The sequence below is a fragment of the Dama dama genome, chromosome 11 (genome assembly GCF_033118175.1).
Source record: "Dama dama isolate Ldn47 chromosome 11, ASM3311817v1, whole genome shotgun sequence".
In the NCBI taxonomy this organism is placed as follows: domain Eukaryota; kingdom Metazoa; phylum Chordata; class Mammalia; order Artiodactyla; family Cervidae; genus Dama; species Dama dama.
This window is the reverse complement of record NC_083691.1, coordinates 33846142-33868771: the sequence shown is the minus strand read 5'-3', so window position 1 is coordinate 33868771 and position 22630 is coordinate 33846142. Positions and strand designations below refer to the sequence as shown.

At 37.0% G+C, this 22630-nt stretch overlaps 2 protein-coding genes and 1 non-coding gene across 4 annotated transcripts in view; 2 read left to right on the top strand and 1 right to left on the bottom strand.

Moving 5' to 3' along the window:
• BABAM2 (BRISC and BRCA1 A complex member 2) overlaps positions 1-22630 on the bottom strand; it is a 407441-nt gene that overhangs the window by 355749 nt on the left and 29062 nt on the right. For both annotated transcript variants that reach the window (XM_061155072.1, XM_061155071.1), the window contains exon 3: positions 5452-5528. In XM_061155072.1, the coding sequence (XP_061011055.1) occupies positions 5452-5528 (77 nt within the window). The remainder of the gene's footprint in view (positions 1-5451; positions 5529-22630) is intronic.
• LOC133065708 (small nucleolar RNA SNORA70) lies at positions 8769-8908 on the top strand. The gene has a single exon (XR_009694969.1). It is a non-coding gene; the product is annotated as a small nucleolar RNA SNORA70 (small nucleolar RNA).
• On the top strand, positions 8979-9293 carry LOC133065482 (large ribosomal subunit protein uL16-like). Its single transcript, XM_061156227.1, has one exon. It carries the CDS (start codon positions 9029-9031, stop codon positions 9266-9268), a length of 240 nt encoding a protein of 79 aa, XP_061012210.1. The 5' UTR covers positions 8979-9028; the 3' UTR covers positions 9269-9293.

Below are 22630 nucleotides of genomic sequence, written 5' to 3'. Positions count from 1 at the left end.
AGAAACAGAAATTTGGTGGAAAAAGAGTAAAGTGGGGACATATGTATACCTATGGATGATTCATGCTGATGTATGGCAGAAACCAACACAACATTAGAAAGCAATTATCCTCCAATTAAAAATAAATAAATTTTTTTAAAAAAGAATAAAGTGAATATGATGACAAGAAAATATGCTAAATGACAAAGACACTCAAGAACACAGATACTGACTGGTTACTATCGTGCCCACCATCCTTCCAGTCCCTACAAGGCCTGGTTATACTTCCTGCCCTTGGGCACCATGGAATTTACTTAATTCCTTATAAAGACAAACAAACAAACTCCTTAGTTTATGTTTGTTCCAATGGGTTTTTATAACCAAACAGTCCCTGATTAAAACAGTCAGTATGAAAAAATAGCAATTTTAAACCAAAAGATAATTTCATATTTGAAACCAATGTTAGGAAATCTTTCTATTTACTAGTCACGGATCTGCTTTATAAAACTTAAAATATTTCCGTTATCTCTCTTTAGAGTTATAAAATAGTGCTGTTCAAAAAACCTATAAAATTGAGAGTATTTCAGGATTCTGCCACTCCATCAAACCTCATCAGTGTTATATCCAAAGAATGAGTATGGTTCATTCATTTCACAAACATGTATTTAGCCCCTCTAAATGTCAGGTACAGACTGGAAATAAAATATGAGATACAGACTGGAAATAAAATGATCAAAATAGCCTCACTACCGCCCTATTTAAATAGGATACACCAGAGCACAAACACAATAATTTCTTCAAGAGTTAAGTGTTATAGAACATGACAGTTATTACAAATATGAATACATGACTCTCATCTTCCTCTGTGAATTTTGCTGTAACTTTTGAGTCATTTCAGTGGCACTATCCTAGACCTTAATATTTGTTTTATTTAAATCAATTTGATCACTGAAGAGTCACTTTTCCAATCCTCTTTAAGTAAGGACTAGTTATTTCTTTTACAATCATGCAGTTCAAGGGACTTCTCTTCAATTCAGATATCCTTTGATATTTTCTATGAGAATCTTACACAAATTGGCACCTCTTTCAATGCCCAACAGTTTTCTCTTCACATTAAAAAGAGCTGAGGAAACATCATTCCTAGTGCACGATAATCTTCTGTGTTTTTTTTTTAATGTCTGTTACTTCATTATACATGTGGATAATTCTTAGGAATCAATTCATAAATTTACAGGTAGAAATATGCCCTCTCCTTGGTCTTTCATTTTCACTATTATTAACTGCAAAGCTTCCTTTATTCAGCTTCCTTTATTCCAGATGAAACATTTATAGAAGAACTATTTCCTAGTACATAAAACATTCCAAAATATAAAATTTAGTCACATATGATTTTCATTAATCTGCTTTAAGAAGGCACAGTAAAATATATAAAGAAAATGAAAACAGATTCCAAACCTGAAAAATACTGTATGTCCTTCCTGTTTTCTGAATTGTTAGGAGCAATGTTCCAATTACAAATTCCTTGTGTAATAAATAACTTCTAAAGATTGAATTTCTGTTGGCAAAAGGCTGATACAAGTAACAGAATGTCACATTCTTTACTACACCATACTTCAACCAACAAAAATCTGAACACTAAGATTCAAAAATTCATTCATGCATTCATCACATTCCTTCAATAAATATCTAACTGAGTATCTTTCCAGTGCTAGGGACTGAAGATATAATTTAATAAAACAGACAAAAAGGTCTCCATCTCTAACTTTGCTGAGTTTAAAGTTATGTAATAAGTAAACTCCAAATACTTTGATTCAGCCTTAGTTAAAAGTATAGTTTAAATCACATACCACAAGTTTTCAATGAGAACTGTTAGATAAAGAAGCTGTTTACATTACTACTACCATTGATGCATCATGATTCAACAAACTCCGCTTAGAAACGTTTACTGTCAGCCCTCCATATTCATGTGAAACCCACGAGTATGGAGGACCGAATGTACCATGTCATTTTATCTAAGGGACTTGAGCATCCATGGATTTTGGTATCTTCAGGGGCTTCTGGAACCAATCCCGTCGATACCAAGGGATAAACTGTATAAAATACTGTAAAGAGATTTAATTTTGAAATAATTTAAATAAGTACAGTGACAAAGAGAGAAACTTTAATTGCCATGGCCTAAAAGTTGCGCAAATTAAGGAAAGCAAAATAACCTTGCTATACAATCACTGATATTAGGTGGGCAGAGTCACAAAACACCAGTCCAATAAGTTCAATGGATCTTTACTTGAATTTTAACTAGGTATTTGAAGGGTTTGTTCATCTGTTTTGATTTTATTTATATAAATTTTTCTAGTTCATACTATCAGAGAGCAGTAACTTGTTTCAAAATTTATGCAGTTGGTTTCATTTATTTTGATGACTATCATATTTTAATGTCAACAGATATTAAAAAACAATTTCCATCTGGAAATCTAAAGAGGTTTTAGTTTGGCCTCCAAATTGAAGCACTGAGGCACCTCAAAGGGTATCAATTTGAGAGTTTTTCAGGTAATTTTTTAAAGCAAGGTCAAACCCAAGAGAATAAAGGTGAATCCTACAGTGGTAACTGCAGGAGCAGGCCTGTAAGGTAATCAGTCAAGCAATTTACAGACAAAGCACAGACGGCAATTACAGATTTAGAACAGACAATAAGTTATCAACTTTGACAATGCAAAAGGAAAATAATAGAAGACAAAAATTGGGAGGTGAAGGAGGACAGGGGTTAATATCATCATCTTACAAAGTGGGGAGCCAAAAGACACCGTCTCTGGCTGCTGCTGCTGCTGCTAAGTCCGGCTCTGTGCGACCCCATAGACAGCAGCCCACCAGGCTCCTCTGTCCCTGGGATTCTCCAGGCAAGAATACTGGAGTGGGTTGCCAGTTCCTTCTCCAATGCATGCAAGCATGCTAAGTTGCTTCAGCCGTATCAGCCTCTGCACGACCCTATGGACCGTAGCCCACCAGGCTCCTCTGTCCACGGGATTCTTTAGGCTAATGTGAAACTAAAGAAAAGCACACGTAAAGCACGGTAAATTAAGTGAGCATCATTATTGCACAGAAATTTTGCTTAAGAAACAACAGTGGTAACTGTGTGCCAGGCACTTACTAAGAATTTTTAGGAGCTGTTCATTCAACTATACAATACAATGCTTTAAATGAGTCTTTGAAAAAAAAAAGAAAGGAACTTCCCTGGCAGTCCAATGGTTAGGACTTTGCCTTCCAATGCAAGGGGTGGGGGTTCCACCCATGGTCGGGGAACTAAGATCCCACATGCCTTGGGACCAAAAAATCAAAACATAAAAAAAAGAGAAGCAAAACTGTAACAAATTCAATAAAGACTTTAAAAGTGGTCCACATCAAATAATCTTTCAAAAAAAAAAAACTGAAGCTACAGGGTAACCAATCAGTTCAATTCAGTCTCTCAGTCGTGTCTGACTCTTTGAGACCCCATGGATTGCAGCATGCCAGGCTTCCCTGTCCATCACCAACTCCCAGAGTTTACTCAAACTCATGTCCATTGAGTCAGTGAGGCCATCCAACCATCTCATCCTCTGTCGCCCTCTTCTGCTTTCAGTCTTTCCCAGCATCAGGGTCTTTTCCAATGAGTCAGTTCTTCGCATGAGGTGGCCAAAGTATTGGAGTTTCAGCGTCAGTATCAGTCCTTCCAATGAATATTCAGGACTGATTTCCTCTAGGATAAACTGGTTGGATCTCCTTGCAGTCCAAGGGACTCTCAAGAGTCTTCTCCAACACCACAGTTCAAAAGCATCAATTCTTCGGCACTCAACTTTTTTAGAGTCTAACTCTCACATCCATACATGACTACAAGAAAAACCACAGCTTTGACTAGACAGACCTGCATTTGCAAAGTAATGTCTCTGCATTTTAATATGCTGTCTAGGTTGGTCATAGCCTTTCTTCCAAGGAGCAAGCGTCTTTTAATTTCATGGCTGCAGTCACCATCTGCAGTGATTTTGGAGCCCAAGAAAATAAAGTCTCTCACTGTTCCCTTGTTTCCCAATACAGGAACCAATACTGGTGAGATAATTACAACACTGTAACTTTATAAGATGAAGATGACAAGAGAGAGAACTGGTACAATGAAAACAGGCTGATACCTCATGCATCAGTGCAGGAAGTCAAAAAGTAGCAACATCTAAAACTAGTAAGCCAAGAAAGAGAGGCATGAGCATATTGCTTAGGTATATGGAGGTCATCCCCAGGAGAACTGGACACTGAAACCATTTTTTTTTAAGGTTTTAAGTGGTTCCTTTGAGACACAGGTCTAGGATTGGAGAGAAATGGGACAGAGGACCACTGCTTTCATATATTAGAAAATGTCTGAACTACTTACATTTTTCACCATGTGAATGATTTACTTTGACCATTTCTTTCAAATTTACTTAATAATATTTTTCCCCAAAAAAGTAGCAATCCGATATGTCCTACTATCTCAGTCAGGTGAAATTCTTTTCTATTTTAATGGTTTCCAGAGAATGAACTAACAATAAAAGGTTAACAGGTCAGCACGTCACAAATTTTTCAGTTCATGTTGCAATCGGTAAATTAATATAGAATGATTCTACAAATATTAAGATGTGTCCTTTTCTGGCCTAACATGGCAAAACACACAATCCATGGTCTGAAAGGTAATGCTTTTACCCATCTGTCCCACCTTCAATATCTTTGTTCTTTATTCCTCTTTGTAAGAAAAGTCAGACTTTCATACCCTGTTCAGCTCAAGGGAAAATTTCTGATGAGAGTACTGATACTAACCAACCAAAGCGATCATCATCTCCATCATCACAGGCTACAGCTTTAGTCCTGGTGATTACGGCAGAGAAGTGCTGACGCAACCTAGGCAAGTGCTGCAGGTGGTGGACTAAATCCAACAGGAGGTCTTGCATATTATTCACCAAGGTCACAAACCAGAGTTTCAAGAGCTCAAGGCAGCCCATACACACATTTGGTTTGGCCTACCTAATGCTGGCTCACACTGTAATTTTCAAGAAGTGGCCAATGTCTAAAACTGAGAGAATTCAAATAAAAATACAGATTTCCACCTTTTCTCAATAAATCAGTAAGGGTAACCACTCAAAACTGGGTTGAGTGCTCCAATTTGTCACCCCTAGCCTATGTCCCTCATTCATGTTACCAGTCTGGCCTTATAGTCGTTTATATTTCTGATCTTTGTTATAAAAGATAAAACACGTGCATGTCTACTTGACCACAACTTACTGTCTGCCAACTGTCTTACTTTGACTAGAACTAGGACTGAGAGACAAATTTTCAAAAAGTGGTAAATCCATATGATATCTGATTGATATCTTATGAGATAACATTTAAAAGCCAGAAATAAAAACACTAAAGCACAAAGTCCAATAGCTAGCACTGTAATCTACATTTTCAGTAAAACAGTCATCATTTACTTACATTTTAATGTCTCTCCCGCATATGGTATATGCAACTTAAATCGGTCACAGTTGGGTCCAGGAGTCAATGACGTGCAGCTTTTTAAAAAAGAAAGAAAAGAAAAGCATTTCTCAAAACCCCACATATTTATATTTAATAAAGTTAATTAAAAGTAACCTTACAGACCAATGATTAAAACACTGACTTATAGACCAAAATAAAAGCACTTAATGGTCATGGAGGCTAAGACAAAATAAGACCTGTGCTCAAAGAAATAATTCATTTATCTCACAATAAAACCTATATGCCTTCTAACATTAAATACCAACATTGCTTCAGCTACTTCTCTCAAAGAAGTGTATCTCAACTTTGAAAACAGGTACATGATCCAAAACAGGTCTGTAGTCTTTGATGCCAAGAATTGTAAAAGAAGCACAGTTTTATGGTCATATTTTATATATAGACTCTTAGTTTTCACTCAGTTAGTACTAAAAAGAGCCCACTTTTGGCCTTTTTCTGGTACCAGATGGTTTTCTCTCTTTCCCTGAAAACAAGGCGCTTCCTCTAGATTTGGCACCCCATAACTTACATCTGTAGCAGAGCACAATGCTCTGCACTCAGTTTCAGATAAAATGCAAATTTAAAAGGGAGGGGGGGTGAGTTAGTCACCCAGGTCTCAACAGCTTGTTGTTTCTTTTTAAATCTATTACTTCGTAAAGTTATACAATGTTCTTTGTTCTTTACACAGATTTACTTTGTAAGCTATCTCTCATGATCTTCTGAGTCATAACTTCAACTGTGTAGCAGCAATATTGGCTTCATAAATTAATAAAATATTAATATGAAGTCAGTTGAGGAAGTTGTATGTCTTCATTTAGTCAAAAAAATAAGCAAAGCTTTTCATTGGTACAGTAAGAAGGCTAAGTTTTTTCATAACTCCAAAACTGCCTATGAAACATTTCTGAAAAAGAACCTGCATAAGTGGTTTAAGGAAAGGAAGCACTGTTGGAACAAACGTACCACTTCCCTAGATGGCCACTGTGAAAGGCAACCGGCATTTGAAACTAAATTTGAGAAGTGCTGACTCTAAAAACACTAACTCAGAACTCATATTAGATTTACTATTACTTTTTCCCAAAACTCTGTGAATGTGAAAGAGAAAAGGAGACAAATTTTAATGTATTTAGCATAAACCAGACTGAGTGACTGAGTGCACACACCAGGTCGAGTATTCCTCTTTATCCTTAGGGGCTAATAAAAACATTAGTTTATAAACTAAACAACAAAGCTGCACTAATAATTATAGAGTAACTTACTTTAATTTTTTTTACAAGTTTTAAGATCACAGCCTCCTTTACCTTTCAATATAAAAAATTCTTTGGGGCACATTTTATTGAAGGTACTAAAATATCTCTCTTATAGTATCTTTTCTAGCCTACAACATAGTAGTTCTTTGAAAACACTCATGGAAAACACTTAAACATTAACATTATAAAATATGAAGTATAATCTAATGACAGAAATGACTCTACAAGCAACACTAAGAATTTTTTTCTCTTACATTATATTCAACCATGTTTTTAAATAATTTAACAAATAAGCATACAATCAAGTGTCTTTGGAGGCCTGAAGATCAAATCACCTACATCACTTAATGACTGAAGTTATTAATAGTACAGGAAATCCTCAAGATTAATCTGATTCTAATTTGAATAAACTCATCCTTCTACAATGTGAATTAAATTTTGAAATAATTACAATCACTGTGGTGCCATACTCTATATTATTCACTTTATGCTTAAACCAGGACTAGGAAAGTGTCTTTGTGCTCTGCCCTTTCACCTTCCTCCCTTTCTACTTGAATGGCTGGTTCCAGCCAGGGGCAGAAAAAATACATTTCTCCATCTGAGTGATTCACTCACTGATTCTTTTCACTTAGATAAGACTGACTGAACATTGTTCCACATCTTAGGAATACAGGGTGGACAAGATAGACAAGAGCTACAGTCTCATGATACTTAAATTCTGGCAAGGGAAGGAGAAATGATTTAAAAAAGAGAGAGAGAGAGACAAATGTACAAAGATAGTTTAAGATTGCTAAATGTGATGAAGAAAACACAGTGAGCTGCAATAAAACGGGAGCCACACGATGCTGGAAGACTGGAAAAGACCCTTGGAGGTGGTGAAATCTGAAACCTGAATAACACAAAGGGGCCAACTATGCACAGTTCTGGTGAAGAGCATTCCAGGCAGAGGAAACAGCTGGTGCAAAGGCGTGAAGGCAGGAACAAGTTGGGTATTTCTGCGGGAAGGAATCTTGCTAAGTCTGGGCAGTGCAGCTAGAGCACAGTGACTACAGGAGATCAGAACAGCAAAAGATCAGGACAAGAGATACACAAGGGACAGACCACGCAGAGCCACGGAAGTGGTGGCGATTAATTCAGATTTTATTCTGAGTACAAAGGAGGGCTTTAGGAAGAGTATTATTATCTGAGTCTAAGTTTTTAAAAGATTATCCAGTACACTGTATGGAAAAGGGGACTATGAAAAGGTGAAACAGAAACCAGGAAACCAAAGAAGAATCCATTACAGGCAAGAAAGATGCTGGGCCCTTGGGCTGGGGAAACAGCAGGGGCGATGGAGATGAGAGGATTTACTCAACAGGGACAACTAGGAGAGAAGCAAGCTGAGGGAGAAGGGAAGTCAAGAGCTGAAAGTGTCAGTTGACAGCCAATTCTTCCTAGAAACAGAGGCAGGTCTGTGGGAGGGCCAGACAATCTAAAAGAGCCACTAAAGCTGCACACACACAAAACAGAAGATCGAAGAAAAACTCATCAAAAAAGAGCCCTGTCTGATGTTGGAAAGATCACTTACTTGTAGTGGGGATGATGGCAGGGGTAACAGTCCTCAAGCAGGACTATACATGGGTTACATCAGCTAGTCTCCAGTTAACTGCAGGGCTTCAGTCTGGCTGAAAGGTATACACAAATTTGGGGCCAAGAACCAAGCTGTTCAAGGGAGCAGAGAAGAAAGGCTAAGCTGCCTCCCCCTCCTAAACAGCACTCAGCTCCTCCTCCAAGGAAACATTGAGCAAATTACTTAAAATATCTTGTTATGCGGTCTTCCATATTTCTTCGGATAAACAGCTTGATGGGAAACAAGCCAATGTCATCTTACCTAATGGTTCGTTTAAGATTAAACTGTTTCCCCTTTTTAAATTACCTCAGTCTAAAACTGGTTTTGGTCATGTTATTTAATTTACTGTGAAATTTCAAATCATACTCAAGGAGGCCAATAGTTTTTCAATTAATAAAAAAAAAGGTTTGGGTTAAAAAATACTGAAAAACACAGATAAAAAGAAAGGTTCCACGTATGGAAAAGAAAGATCTGTGTGCAATGGCTGCAAACAGCAGCCTCCTTGGTAGTGTATGCAACCTGTTGCCTGTACAGGTAGCCCTAAGGGACCTTGGAAACAACTCTTCCTAGTGGGCATTCATGACTGGCCTGCTGTTTCTCAATCAGACTCCAGACAGGTACGTGCAGTGCCTTTGGAAAGCCCCAGGGCACAGTGGCCAGGGTCCACATTGGCCAGGTCATAATGTCCATCCGCACCAAGCTGCAGAACAAGGAGCATGTGGTTGAAGCCCTCCGCCAGGCCAAGTTCAAGTTCCCTGGCCGTCAGAAGATCCACATCTCCAAGAAGTGGGGATTTACCAAGTTCAATGCTGATGAATTTGAGAACATGGTGGCAGAAATGCGACTAATCCCGGACGGCTGTGGGGTCAAATACATCCCTAATTGTGGTCCCCTGGACAAATGGCAGGCCCTGCACTCATGAGCATCAGCTCTGTTCCCTCCTTAATCACACTCACCAATAAATGCTATTTCCTGTCAAAAAAAAAAAAGAAAAGAAAGATCTAAGTGTGCTTATGTCTATGTACAAAAACAGATTTCAAAAAGAGCATCACCAAAATGTAGTAGGATTTAGGGTGATCCTTTGAACTTTCTTCAATGACCTTCTGCATTGTTTTGATTAATAATGAACATGAACCATTCTACAATTAAATATTTTAAAGCTAAACATATTCTTTTACATTTTGACTCAGGAAACTTGGTTATGATGGCCTGATTTATCTTTTTCTTCTAAAGTGCTTCACTCCTTTTCAAAAGGAAATACGACAGGGTGATTTACTGATGAACAGTCTTCAAATGAGATGTATGAAACTCTTTATATTATGCCATCACAAAACATGACATTTCTAATATTTATTATCTCTCACAGTTTCTCACATGTCAGGGTTTAGGAATGGCTTGGCAGGGCAACTCTGGTGTGAGGTCTCCCATGAAGTTGTGGTCAAACGCAGTAACAGAGAATGCAGTATTAGTCCTTGTGTAGGGCAAGTACTCCTAAAAAAGGCATTTCCTGACCCAAGTATGAAAAAGCTAGTAAGTAAAAAGCTACTAACTTCATTAAAATTATATTTGCATAATGGCAACTTGCCCTAACATAGTTAGATCTAAAATTTAAAAAGACCAATATCTTTTAATAATAAAGTAATTTTTGATGACTTAGAAATTGCTGACGATTCAAATGTAACTTCAAATTTGCCTTTCAACTATATTTTTGTTTTCTTACTTTTTATTCATTTTCAGCTACACCAAGTGGAGGCTCATGGGATCTTAGTTCTCTGACCAGGAATTGAACCCAGGCCCTCAGCAATGAAAGTATAGAGGCCTAACCACTGGACCATTGAGGGATTCCCTCTCAACTATATTTCTTGAGTGTTGACTACACATCAAGCCCAAGCACTGCGCTAGATGCTGGGAATACAGCAATGACAAGAACAAAAAGATATCATCTTACCATCATAACATATAAAGGGTCTGGGGATGAACCATGCTCTAAGAATGTACCTTCCACTAAATTCTAATTACCTCATTATACTGGAGATTCACTATTTTAAAGTCTAACAGGTAAGAAAACAAAGGGTGTTGAGCTCCCTTTTAGAAAGGTTGTGCATGTAGGAATTCCCAAGTGACGCTTCAGTTCAGTTTGGTCGCTCAGTCGTATCCAACTCTTTGCAACCCCATGGACTGCAGCACGCCAGGCCTCCCTGTCCATCACCAACTCCCGGAGTTTACTCAAACTCACGTTCATTGAGTCAGTGATGCCATCTAACCATGTCATCCTCTGTCATCACCTTCTCCTCCTGCCCTCAATCTTTCCCAGCATCAAGGTCTTTTCAAATGAGTCAGCTCTTCGCATGAGGTAGCCAAAGTATTGGAGCTTCAGCTTCAACATCAGTCCTTCCAATGAATATTCAGGACTGATTTCCTTTAGGATGGACTGGTTGGATCTCCTTGCAGTCCAAGGGACTCTCAAGAGTCTTTCCAACACCACAGATCAAAAGCATCAATTCTTTGGCACTCAGCTTTCTCTATAATCCAACTCTCACATCCATACATGACTACTGGAAAAACCACAGCCTTGACTAGACGGACTTTTGTTGACAAAGCCAACATGTCTCTGCTTTTTAATATGCTATCTAGGTTAGTCATAACTTTCCCTCCAAGAAGCAAGTATCTTTTAATTTCATGGCTGCAGTCACCACCTGCAGTGATTTTGGAGCCCCCCAAAAATCAAGTCAGCCACTGTGTCCACTGTTTCCCCATCTATATGCTGTGAAGTGATGGGACCGGATGCCATGATCTTAGTTTTCTGAATGTTGAGCTTTAAGCCAACTTCTTCACTCTCCTCTTTCACTTTCATCAAGAGGCTCTTTAGTTCTTCTTCACTTTCTGCCATAAGGGTGGTGTCATCTACATATCTAAGGTTAATGATATTTTTCCTGGCAATCTTGATTCCAGCTTGTGCTTCTTCCAGCCCAACGTTCCTCATGATGTACTCTGAGAAAGAGAAGGTTCCTCTCAAGTTAACATCAAATAGGCAGTTTACTCTGGTACCTTATTAAGAACTTGGAGCTAACCACTGACGTTATAAAATGCTAAGCATAATAACCTTCTCAAACTATCATCCCTACAATCTCCTATTTCCCATCTAATCACATGACTCTCAATATTATCTTTGATCTATTTTCTAATTTTGGTTTGTTTTTCCTACCAGTTCTAAGATTCTTGGTGCCAAGAACTGGTTTACCATTTTCAAAATGTCTTAGTACAACAATCCAGCACAGTGCTACAAACCCAGCACTGATGACTGAAATCATCAACTAAACTCAAAAATTGTCATTTTATAGACGACAACAGATTGGAAATCACTTCCAAGGCACTCTAGTCCATCTTAGTCTCCCTGACCTAAGCATCTTTAAATCATCTCTAATCTTCAGAATCCAGCAGCACTTATGTCCAAGACACGGAGAATCCAACAACTATGCACGGAGGTAAAGGTTTGCTGAATGAAAGGTTTGCATAAACCTTGATTCCCAGTCTAGTGCTTTTTTCCTGCAAGAACCAAGGATTTAACTAGAATTGGGAAGCCGTTCTCATCCTCACTTCTGAGAAAGTTAAAAGTGACTATTTGTGGAAGGTTCTCCCTTTGAAGAATTGCCCATGAAACTCAGAATTTAAAGTCATAACCTAAAATTACTCTATTTTCAAAATAAATAATAACAATAGCAGCTAACATTTATTGGGCGTTTACTGTGCAAAGGGCACTAAGTTCTTTAATTAAACTATTTAAGCCCACAGCAACCTTCAGCAATAGGTGCTATTATTGTCTCCATTTTACAGATGAGGAAACTGAGGCAAATGGAAGCTATGTAACTTGCTAGTAAGTGACAGAGCTGGGATCCAAGCCCAGGATGTCTAGCTCCAAGGCCCATTTTCTTTTCTTTTTTGAGGCCCATTTTCTTAACCACCAAACTAAATCATCTCTCAATAATTAAAGAGAAAACCATCAGAATTAGTGAAAAATGTGAATTGTAACTCTTCTCAACAAATGTATTTGATTAAATCTGTGCTGCAGTGTTGACACTCTTGATTTATTCAGCAAAGTCTTTAAATAATAGTGAAATGTAAATTTAGATTTGAATCCTTTTCAAATCATTACTTGAGTTCCTAATTACTGAGATCATACTCAAATTAGGAGAGTTTCACTATAAAGAAGAAAAGATAGGCAATTTCACAACACTTTACACGATCTGAGTAACAGCCAAGAATTAATCTTGATTTAACAAAGTTAAATGAAGATATTCTACAATCTTTAAGACATCAGCATTTTTAAGACAATGCAAAATATATGCTTTCCAGTTTAAAGCTGAACCTATTATTTGACATACTTTCTGGAAAAAAGTAATGACAAACCATTTCTATTCTTCAAGCCACCTAAAAAGAACAAAGCAGATGAGTCTAGGGTTCCTTCCCTGAGTAAACGTCAGTTTCCTTTACTCTATTAATTCACCATTTGGCATGTTCTCCTACATAGCTTCCTGTTTTCTTGATAATGACGTGTGTGCTTAACCAACAATATTTAACATCAGCTAAGAAGGAAGTCTTCAGCTTTGGCAACCTAAAATGCCAGGTGAGTATGAAGCAAAAACAGGCTCAAAGACCAATAACTGCATTTTAAATAACTATTAAGTCATAAATTAGAGTGAATTATTGTGAGTTGATATTCAGCACAGTTTCATTTTACAGAGTTATTTTCTCTGAATTAACTCTAACATCAAAAATTCCACTCAGACTAAAGCACTTTCAAAATTATCATGGTTTCCAGACTGAAATTCAGCAGTAAAGAAGCTAGAAGGCTGAAGTAGGATATCTTAACAGCTATCTAAATAATCTATAAAATGGGCATTTTATCTGTGGAGGTATCTGAACTTCTGATTCACAGAATCTTTCACCTTCAGTCTTGGAAGGAAATTATGGTGCAACTAGTTGACTACATCAAAACCCACTAGAGCAAGTCTTAGGCCTTTCTACAAGAAGACTCATGGATTAAAACTGGTAAAAGAAAGCAGCAAAATCACACTGAGGTAGATGTTTCAGATGATTATCCAGGTGACTGGAACTACCCGCTTGATGACATATGATGTTCCTAATATACCAAGTACATCCTCTACATCTCTAAAGTCTAAAATCTATTTCTGAACCCTACTAGAAAGTGAGGGATTTAATTCATAGCATAGGAATTCAAAATGCCATTACCAAAATAAGTGACTCAGCCCAGAATGTTTTAAAAATTATAAAATTAAAATATTCAAAAACACATGTGTGCCAGTTCATGTGGCATCAACTGTTATTCTCAGTTTCTCCGCTATATCTCCATTTACAAGTGAGAGGTTTCAACTCTACTTTAGAGTGGGAAATATTTTTAAATCTTAGTAGGTGTTCTATAGCAAAAACGTGGTTTACATTATAATATCGTTTCAGTAGGAATAATGGGCTCAAATACTATTTTTAACAGTTAAGTAGGCAAGGGGAAATCCTTTAACTTTTTGAGATAGACGCTTAGCTCATTACTGTTCAACCTTTCTTCTTTCCTAATATATGCATTTAATTCACTGTTAACAGAACAGAAAAGAAAATTAAGAGGATTATCTCAATAAGTTCAGGATAAGTGTTTGATAAAATTAAATATCCATTCATGATTTTTTTCACACTCTTTGAAAACAAGGATAAAAAAGAAACTTCCTTAATATGGTAAAGGCCATCTATAAAAAACTTACAGCAACATCATGCTAGTAACAAAATGTTAAATTTTTCCCTCTGAGACAGAGAATGAAACAAGGATATCCTTTGTTACCACTTTTACTTAACATTGAAATGGAAATCCTGGCTAGTAGAAAGTTTGAAGTATGAGGAAATAAGGGTATAAACATTGGAAAGGAAGAAATAAAACTATACTCATTTGTAGGTAATATGACCTTATGTGGAAAGCATTTTAAAATCTTCACATCTGTCACTGGAAATGACATTCAAGTTTAGCAAAGCTGCTAGACAAAGAACACACACAAAATCAACTGTATACTGTATATGTATATCGATATACCATCAACAGTTAAAAAACAAAAACTTTTAGAAAGATGCCATTAAAAACATCAAACAATCAAATATATAGAAATAAATGTCACAAAAGGTGCACAAGAGCACTATATAGAAAAGCTATTATTAAGAAAAAAATAAAACCAAAAAAAGAACATAGATACCATGTTCACAAATTAAAAGAAATCCAATGAAAAGACAACAGTTCTTAAGTTGATCTGATACCTGAATGGCAGAATCTAAAATGTAAATGGAATATTAAGAACTAAGAATAGACCAGATTCTCTTGATGAAGAAAAACTTGAAAGAGTTATTTATAATAGCCAAAAGGTGGAAACAATCCAAGGGTCCATCAACTGATGAATGGATAAACAAAATGTAGTCTACACACATAATGGAATGTTATTCAGTAGCCTTAAGAAAGAAATTTTGACACATGCTACAATATGGATTAACCTTGAAAATGCAACAGTAAGTAAACAAGCCAGCCACAAAAGGTCAAATACTATATGATTCCACTTATATGTGGTACACAGAGTAGTCAAATTCAAAGAGACCAAAAAGAGAATGATGGTTGCCAGGGGCTTAGAGAAGAAGGGAAAGAGTGTTTACTGGGTACAGAGTTGCAATTTTGCTAGATTAAAAAGTTACAGAGATGGATGCTGACAATGACCGCACAATAACATGAATATACTTAATGCTACTGAACGTAAACTTAAAGTGATTAAAATGGTAAAGTTTGTGTGATATTTTACCACTATAAGAAAAAAACTCGTAGGAGAACCTGCTCTATTGGCTAACAAAAATTATTATAAAACATGAAAGTATTGATATTGGTACAAAGATAGACAAAAAGAACAGAGAAACAGAAGAGAGAGTCCAGAGAAAGACCCTCACATACCTGAACACTTGATTTCTGACAAAGGTAGCTCTACACAGAAGTGAGGAAAGAAAATTGTTTTCAATAAATGATGCTGGGTCAGCTGGACATATTGATACTTATAGTGAAAAATATGAAACCCAATGCCTACCCTCATAACATTCCACAAAAATCAAGTCCAAGTGGACTGAAACTCTGAATGTAAGAAAAGAGAAAAAAGAAAAATATTTTTAGAAGACAACCTGGGATGGAGGGAGATAATGGAAGAATATCTTCAAGAACTTGGGGTGAACAAACAAGGACCTACTCTAAAGCACAGGGAACTTGGCTCAATGTCACGTGGCAGCCTGGATAGGAGGGGAGTTTGGGGGAGAAAGGATACATGTATATGCATGGCTGAGTTCCTTTGCTGTCCATCTGAAACTATTACAACATTGTTAACCAGCTATGTTCCAATACAAAATCAAAACCTTTAAAAAAAGAACTTGGGGTGAACAAAAGTTCCCCAAAAGCACTAACAATAAAGGAAAAGATGGGTAAATAGGATCACATTAATATTATTACAGATCTGTTCATCAAAAAATACCATTAAGGGAGTGAAGGTGGTGTGAGTGATAAAGAACCTGCCTGCCAATGCAGGAGACATAAGAGACGTGGGTTCAATCCCTGGGTCTGGAAGAGCCCCTGGAGGAGGGCATGGCAACCCACTCCAGTATTCTTGCCTAGAGAATCCCATGGACAGAGGAGTCTGGTGGGTTACAGTCCATAAGGTCTCAAAGAATTGGACATGACTGAAGCAACTTAGCACACACATAAGGCAGTGAAAGACAACCCTGAGAGTGGGAAATGATATCTACAACATACAAAATTGATTAAAGCTCATATGCAGAATAAATAAAGAACTCCTGTATAGTTGGTAAGAAAAAGGCAACTAAGTTAGCAGATCCAAAGGGGCACTTCATAAAAGGGGATCCAAATGGTCAATAAACATATGAAAATGTGCTTAACTCAATTAGTCACCAGGAAAATACAACTTAAACCCACAATAAGTTACCACAACACACCCATCAGGGTAGTTAAAATTAAAATCTCAACCAAGTACTGACAAGGATGAAGACAAACGAGAACTCTTATACTCTGCTGGCAGAAGTATAAATTGGTACAGCCACTTTAAAAACCCACTGGACAGTATTTATTAAAGCTAAATATATATACAACCCTGTGATCTAGCAATTTTACTCCTAAAATGATCCCCATTGACATATGTACATATACTTCACCAAAGAATTTGTTGTTCACAGTCACTAAGTTGTGTCCAACTCTTTTGTGACACTATGGACTGTAGCCCACCAGGCTCCTCTGTCCATGGGATTTCCCAGGCAAGAATACTGAAGTGGGTTGCCATTTCCTTCTCCAGGGGATCTTCCCAACTCAAGGATTGAACCTATATCTCCTATACTGGCAGGTAGATTCTTTACCATTGAGCCACCAGGTAAGCCCTCACCAAAGAATATTATGTCAATAACAGCAGCAATCTTTGAAAATAGCCCCAAACTGAACAACTAAACTAGAATTTCAAACTGAACAACCATATAAATGCCTATTAGCTACAGGATGTGCTTAGTCACTCAGTCATGTACAAGTCTTTGTGATCCCATGTACTGTAGCTCACCAGGCTCCTCTGTCCATGGGATTCTCCAGGCAGGAATACTGGAGCGGGTAGCCTATCCCTTCTCCAGGGGAATCTTCCCGACCCAGGAATCGAACTAGGATTTCCTGCATTGCAGGCAGATTCTTTACCAGTTGAGCTAACAGGGAAGCTCAAGAGGCTAGGAAGATAAATTAGGATGTGATCATCAAAAGAAATTTTTTTTCTCAAAAGAAATATTGTATAGCAATAAAATAAATAAACCATACCTACATGCAACAAGGTGGATAAACCTCACAAACATACTGCTTAAATAGAGAATACATACTGTGTGTTTCCATTTATTTGAAGTTTAAAATCAAAAGCTTTTAAGTTTAATTAGGTCCCATTTGTTTATTTTTGCTTTACTTCCAATATTCTGGGAGGTGGGTCATAGAGGATCTTGCTGTGATTTATGTCGGAGAGTGTGATTTATGTTCTCCTCTAGGAGTTTTATAGTTTCTGGTCTTACATTTAGATATTTAACCCATTTTGAGTTTATTTTTGTGTATTGTGTTAGAAAGTGTTCTAGTTTCATTCTTTTACAAGTGGTTGACCAGTTTTCCCAGCACCACTTGTTAAAGAGGTTGTCTTTTTTCCATTGTATATTCTTGCCTCCTTTGTCGAAATAAGGTGTCTATAGGTACATGGATTTATCTCTGGGCTTTCTATTTTGTTCCATTGATCTATATTTCTGTCTCTGTGCCAGTACCATACTGTCTTGATGACTGTGGCTTTGTAGTAGAGCCTGAAGTCAGGCAGGTTGATTCCTCCAGTTCCATTCTTCTTTCTCAAGATTGCTTTGGCTATTTGAGGTTTTTTGTATTTCCATACAAATTGTGAAATTATTTGTTCTAGTTCTGTGAAGAATACTGTTGGTAGCTTGATAGGGATTGCACTGAATCTATAGATTGCTAGCTTTTGCACAACAAAGGAAACTATAAGCAAGGTGAAAAGACAGCCTTCAGAATGGGAGAAAATAATAGCAAATGAAGAAACAGACAAAGGATTAATCTCAAATATATACAAGCAACTCCTGCAGAGCAACTATACAGAACAAATAAATACAAGCAACTCCTCAATTCCAGAAAAATAAATGACCCAATCAAAAAATGGGCCAAAGATCTAAACAGACATTTCTCTAAAGAAGACATACATATGGCTAACAAACACATGAAAAGATGCTCAACATCACTCAATATCAGGGGAACACAAATCAAAACCTCAATGAGGTACTCTTACACTGTTGGTGGGAATGCAAACTAGTACAGCCACTATGGAGAACAGTGTGGAGATTTCTTAAAAAACTGGAAATAGAACTGCCATATGACCCAGCAATCCCACTTCTGGACATACACACCAAGGAAACCAGATCTGAAAGAGACATGTGTACCCCAATGTTCATTGCAGCACTGTTTATAATAGCCAGGACATGGAAGCAACCTAGATGCCCATCAGCAGACAAATGGAAAAGGAAGCTGTGGTACATATACACAATGGAATATTACTCAGCCATTAAAAAGAATTCATTTGAATCAGTTCTAATGAGATGGATGAAACTGGAGCCCATTATACAGAGTGAAGTAAGCCAGAAAGATAAACACCAATACAGTATACTAACGCATATATATGGAATTTAGAAAGATGGTAACGATAACCCTATATGCAAAACAGAAAAAGAGACACAGATGTATAGAACAGACTTTTGGACTCTATGGGAGAAGGTGAGGGTGGGATGATCTGAGAGAATAGCATTGAAACAAGTATACTATCAAGGGTGAAACAGATCACCAGCCCAGGTTGGATGCATGAGACAAGTGCTCAGGGCTGGTGCACTGGGAAGACCCAGAGGGATGGGATGGAGAGGGAGGCGGGAGGGGGGATCGAGATGGGGAACACATGTAAATCCATGGCTGATTCATGTCAATGTATGGCAAAAACCACTACAATATTGTAAAGTAATTAGCCTCCAACTAATAAAAATAAATTAATTAATTAATTAATTACTTTAAAAAAAAATGAAGTTCAAAATCAGAGGAAAAAACTATAGTGTTTGTATACTGATAAAAATAGTACAAAGAAAGTGGAAAGTGATGACTACAAAAGTCAGAACAGTGGTCTACAAATGAGGGAAGAATGGGGTGGTGACTGGGAAGAGGCACATAAGGAGTTTCTGGGGCATTGCCAAACATTTTATTTCTTGATCTGAGTAGTGGTAACTCAAGACGTTCATGTTTTAATATTCATTAAGTTGCAAGAATATATTTTAAGCCATCTATGGTTTAACAAGCCCTCCAGGAGACTACAATGCACACTCAGTTTGACCACTGCTATGAATATGTACCATGTCTAGGCTTAGCATGATCACAGTAACCTGAGCTGGATTTTCTATTGTCAGTGGATCACCACAGCCACCTGCATATGCAACTTCACATTTTCCTTTCCATGATACCAAATCATTTTGAAATAGTTTATGTTCATAATCTTCATCTCCTCCTTAACTGAATTTTTCTTAACTCTTATGGAGCCAGAAAGTTTTCTAAAAATTTGTAACTGGGAATACACATTTCTTTACTCCAAATCAAATTATAAGTATTTGTTGAACATGAATATAAAGTGCTACACCTGGGACTTTCCTCTTGGTCCAGTGGTTAAGACTCCTGCTTCTGCTGCAAGGGGGCGCAGGTTTCACCCCTAGTAGCGAAACTAAGATCCTGCATTTTGCACAGCACAGCCAAAAACAATTTTTCAATTATATAAATTATATTTACAGTAATGCTTATTTCATTTTATATCATTTTTAAATTTTTACTTTATATTGGAGTATAGTTGATTTACAGTGTATTGTTAGTTTCAAGTATTCTTTTTTAGATTCTTTCCCACAGAGGTTATTACAGAATACAGAGTAGAGTTCCCTATGCTATATAGTAGGTCTTGTTGATCATCTATTTTATATATAGTAGTGGATATATCATTCTTTTTATATTTGCTTTATACTATACAAGCATGCTTTATAATTAAATAAACTTGCATGTATTAGGGGTTCATAATCAAATTATTTGAGGTTCATGATTGAACAAGATCACTGCTGTAAGTTACAGAAAGGAGTCTCTCTCCTCAAGAACCCTGAACTGTAATCAGAAGACAAAAATCAAATCTGTGAAAGTCAAACAAGGCACAACTTAAATAACAACTCAAGACAACAATAGATACAAGTCACAAAGCAATTAACATGATTAATTACCAAATTAGTGGTTAAAGAAAATAAACACAAGAGAAGCTGAGGGAGCAGAGAAACCAGGCACAGCAGAAGTAATCAAAGAAGGTTCACTGGCATATAAGCCGCCTCAGAGAATGAGTTGGGTCTGATCAAGACAGAGGAAGGAAAAATACCTACCAGCAAGTGTCCTTAAAAGGGCAAAACCAAAGACACAGTCTGCTAGAATAAAAGCTCTATGATGAACTAGAGTACATTAAACCTTTGATCCCTTAGTGCTCAGCAGCATACCTGACAACACACAGGAGGTACCTGATAACTACTGCATATATAGTACAGGTGAGCAAGTGGAGCCAGAGAGGACAAGCACACTCCAAGGTCATATCAAAGTCAAAATAAGTTACATAAACATCCTGAACAGATTCTTATTCCAACTGTGGGAAAGCCGTTAATTCTTACACTAAAAAACAAAAAAAAGAAAATTGCATAAGAAATCCCCAGGGACAAGGCCAACTTACATACTACTCCTCTACATTTAATGTATTACACAACATAAATTTAGAAAAAGCAATTTTTACACTAAACACTTTTAATTTGTTCAATAAAAATATTCCTATAACAGTTTTATGCCACCATTTTCAATCCTTGACCCCAAACATGACCTAAATGGATGCATTCCCTATTCTCGGAACTCTGCTTTATATTCTATATCATTTATATCCTATGTATCTAGATCTCAATCTCAATTCCTGCTCCTTAAAAGAAAGGACTGCAGAGTGTTTATCTTGGCAGGCTCCAGTGGTTCAGATTCTCAAGGGAATGAACTAGCAGAGCCTTGATCTTTCTCTTACTGATTTTTCATGATACTCGTTTTATTTATGTTTGTATCTCCACAGTGGTTCACACTTACTAGCTGCTCAATATATCCTTTTCTAATTAAAAAAAATTAATAAATCTGAGTGAACATGAACAATGCAAAGGGAAGGTACAGAAAAGAACAGATAGGAAACTGGCAAGGGACAGAGGAGGACAGAGAGAGAAAAAAAAACAAGCAAAAAGTAGAAGAGTGAACTGCAGTGGAGACAGATAACAAGGTAGAGATAAAAATCGAGGATAGAATGGGAGAGCAGAGAAGAAGGGAAGCAGGAGAATTAACAGACTGCAGTGTCATTAAAGGATTCCCACTACTGTTGGTGAGAGGTCCTTTCTAAAGATGAAAGGAAAAAAATTTTTAATTCTCAAATTCTTCTAAGTGATTATGAAAAGATTTAGTAATATTAATATAAGTTTATCAAGAACTACAGCACAATGGGATAAACACACCATCCATGTATTTTACATTGTTAGGTTGTTTTAGAGGATTTTTTCCTTAGATTGTCAGCTGGGATATAACAGTTAAACACCATGAATTGTAAATCCTTGTGTGAGTTAAATAGTCTATCTCTTCCTCAATTTCCTCATCTGTAAAATGGGGATGATAGTCATTCCATGGAGTTGTTATGAGGATCCATTGACATGATACAGATAAAGTACTTAGATTCTGGCACAGAGTAAGTACTCACAGTTAGAAGTACTGCAAAACAGTTTTGCACAACTGCAAAATCAAAAATATGGAGAAGGAAAGACTATCTCAAACATTATTTTCATTAAAGCCTTAATTTCACTTGAGCAATAATTTTTAGAATTTAAAGCAACCACCAAAAAAACCTTCAGTGTACCCCCTCACCTCATTACTACACCTTCTTTAATCTACAGACAAAAGTTATCAGAAGTAGTCCCACTGTGCAGAGACTGAATCAGAGCAGGGAAATTATTTCTCCAGGGGCCAATTCAAATGGAGCCCAGGATGCGCCTCGGGTTGCACAGCAGGTCCCATGGCAGAACAAAGAGTATCAGCTGGAAGATCTACGTGGTGGCAGAGCCAGAAGAGACCGGAAGCAGCCCTCAGAGAGAGGCACGGAAGAAAGCCTCAAGTCAAGACCAGAGACATTCACACGTTTCTGACGCACAACAAGAAACTTACATGTCACCACTTTATACCACCACCCAGTACACACACATGTGCTGAGTATTTATGTACACATACAAGTGTACACAAGAGTGTGTATGTGTCTACATAAATTGAAACTTTTTTATAATACTTAGCTATAATACTACATGAAATGCACTGAAATTTTTTATTCAACTCTATCTTATTTGATATTTTTTAAAATGTGGATCGAGATCCACTAACATGATTTTATAACATACCAATGGATTACAACCTACCAAATGGTTTGCTACCAAAGCTCTGTCCAAAACAACCTCCAAGAATGTAACTTCCAGAAAAATGAAGACAACAGTACTATACTACACAACAGTCAAAGCTATCCATCAAACAAGTCGCTCAGTTCTAGGTGTTACACTTTAAGAA